The sequence below is a fragment of the Nicrophorus vespilloides genome, unplaced genomic scaffold, assembly GCF_001412225.1.
Source record: "Nicrophorus vespilloides isolate i.1.1-1 unplaced genomic scaffold, Nicve_v1.0, whole genome shotgun sequence".
Taxonomy (NCBI): Eukaryota; Metazoa; Arthropoda; class Insecta; order Coleoptera; family Silphidae; genus Nicrophorus; species Nicrophorus vespilloides.
Window position 1 is genome coordinate 1 of NW_017098714.1, and position 2,220 is coordinate 2,220.

At 44.6% G+C, this 2,220-nt stretch overlaps 1 protein-coding gene across 1 annotated transcript; it reads right to left on the reverse strand.

Moving 5' to 3' along the window:
- Positions 1 to 187: 187 nt before the first annotated feature.
- LOC108563040 (sn1-specific diacylglycerol lipase beta-like) lies at positions 188 to 1,925 on the reverse strand. The gene is made up of 6 exons (XM_017921584.1): positions 1,593 to 1,925; positions 1,187 to 1,535; positions 956 to 1,110; positions 756 to 908; positions 582 to 694; positions 188 to 521 (listed from the first exon to the last, which is right to left on the reverse strand). The coding sequence occupies exons 1-6, from the start codon at positions 1,848 to 1,850 to the stop codon at positions 350 to 352; spliced, it is 1,200 nt and encodes a 399-aa protein (XP_017777073.1). The 5' UTR covers positions 1,851 to 1,925; the 3' UTR covers positions 188 to 349.
- Between the last annotated feature and the right edge of the window lie 295 nt (positions 1,926 to 2,220).

The following is a 2,220-nucleotide window of genomic DNA, read 5'->3' on the forward strand; positions in this document are numbered from 1 at the left end:
TTTTTTGACAGTTCAGCATAAATGTCACAAGTGCCAACTTGATAAAAGATGAAAATGGACTTAAGCCACTTTCAAAATAAACGACTCATTCAAATCTAAAACACACGAGAATTTGGGGTACAGTTAGGATGAGAAGATCTCTCCGCCATCTATCTCCGAATAAAGAAATATTTATTCATTTAAATATAATAATATAATATCAAAATCACTATTCTCTTATTTATAATAATATAAAAAGAAACACAGAACGCAACTTTCCGTTCCGTTATCGTTCCTTTCTCTCTCGCTAATATTTACATGAATTGTTTCTAGTCCTAATGATGAAGGTGATGTCGTTGATGATGATATGTTAAATAATTTCACTAGCGTTATCCCTTTGCTCCCTCAGCACCGTGTCCAACGTTTTGTACACGTTCTCCGGAAGGTGATCGAGTATCATCCGGGGCATCACCTTCAGATCCATGAAATCCTCCGCCGTGGCCCATCGCATCTCGTAGCTCGGACCACCTGTACCCGCCTTCCTGTTTTTCGCAAAACATTAATTAATATCAAGAATTCGTTCTCACTTTTGTTAAACAAACTTTTCCGCTTTGGTTCTCTTCCTGCTGACGATGTGCAGTATCCTGCCGGGCGTGTATAAACGCGTCTTCGAGAATCGTCTCACCGAAATGTCCCTGGACAGAAGCGCCGCCTCCTATAAACCAAACAAAACAATTAAACCAAACTCATTGCTGTTGCCATTGACTACAGTTTACAGTTGTCGCGGCGACCGTCGGTATTTCTCTGTGACCAAGGAGAGGCGAAAGACCCGGCGCTCGTATCGACGAATCGTCGCGCCACGTCGACTCCAGATCACTAGGAGGCACCCCGAACAGGGCGTAACCGCAACCGTTCAGCAATATCCGATACTAAAAAAACGAATTATATTATCAATTACTAAATTGTCAATCAATACCTTTGGTAATTTGCTAGCGTGCAAAGTCTGTATGACGCCTGTCCTCAGATTCTCCACGCTGTCCACGCCGAGACGCATCACGAAATCATCTCCGACGCCCACCGTGAATATGTAACTCTCCGTCAATCTCGCAGCCTCACGACTCAAAACGCCAGCTGAAAAAACGACATTCATGGAATCAATATGTAAAAACACGTCGTACTTGAATGGGTTTTCGTTTTAAACAATTACCTGGAGTCGCGAAAGCGTAGACCTTGAGTTCGGGGTACGAAGGTCTGATTTTGATGGCGAGCAGAGCGGCGACGCCAGCACCCAACGAATGCCCGGTGAGGACGAGTCCGTACTCCGGGTACTTGTTCAGCGCTTTCTCCAGCACTCCCAACTGCTTCAATCGCTTCGCCACGAATTCCGCTCCGATTTTCATACCCTTGTGCGCCGTCGTGTCCGCTGGCAAACCTTCAGCTTCGAAGCGATCCGAGGTGGCGGTGAGATCCGTGAACAGATCCCTCAGCGAAATCGAACCTCTGATTGCAACGACGATGTTCGATGTTTTGTGATCGGCAATCACGCAGAACGGAAGCTACGAAATGGAATAGTGAGTTGAAATTGAAGATGATTGATAATTTTGTAGATTTACCTCGAAGACGTGGTTTCTGAACGACGCGAACAGAATGTCCTCACCACGCATCTTCGACATGTACTTCACTCCGGCCAGGTTGCAGAGGCAGCAGTTATCTTCGATGACCATCGTCGTTTTGGCGCGGAAGCAGGAGCAGCAGGTCACCTTCGTCATCAATCTGAAGAAGCCGGTGGCGCAGTAACGGTACATGACGAAGGGCCAACCGTACGCGGCCATCGACAGACGCAGGAAGTGACGCGCGTGCTCCAGGTTCATCCATCTCGGCGCCACCGAAAAAACCCTATTCAAATCTGTACGCAAAACAAGGGATTATTTTTTATGCTCTATTGGTATTACGTCAGCGTTTTCCAAACTGTCAGGCGCGCGTGTTTTCATTGATTTACTCGAAAACTATAATACATAGAATGAATACAACATATGCATATGAAAGCTGAATAATTACAGCCAAACGGCTAAAACCAAAGTAATATATCGATACTTCCTAGATTCCCCAAACATTCAGCTTTCATATGCATCTTTCGGATTAATTCTATGTATAATAGAAACGGAATTTTCAAGATGAAACGATAAAGTTTTCGAGTAAGTCACTGCTTTTTCGAGCATTTTTTAAACTTTGAACACGAAT

Coding starts and splice junctions, on each gene's coding strand:
- LOC108563040 (XM_017921584.1), bottom strand. CDS start 1,850: ATGAACCTGGAGCACGCGCGTCACTTCCTGCGTCTGTCGATGGCCGCG. Junction 909..955: donor ACGCTAGCAAATTACCAAAG/GTATTGATTGAC, acceptor TCGTTTTTTTAG/TATCGGATATTGCTGAACGG. Junction 695..755: donor CGACGGTCGCCGCGACAACT/GTAAACTGTAGT, acceptor TTTGGTTTATAG/GAGGCGGCGCTTCTGTCCAG.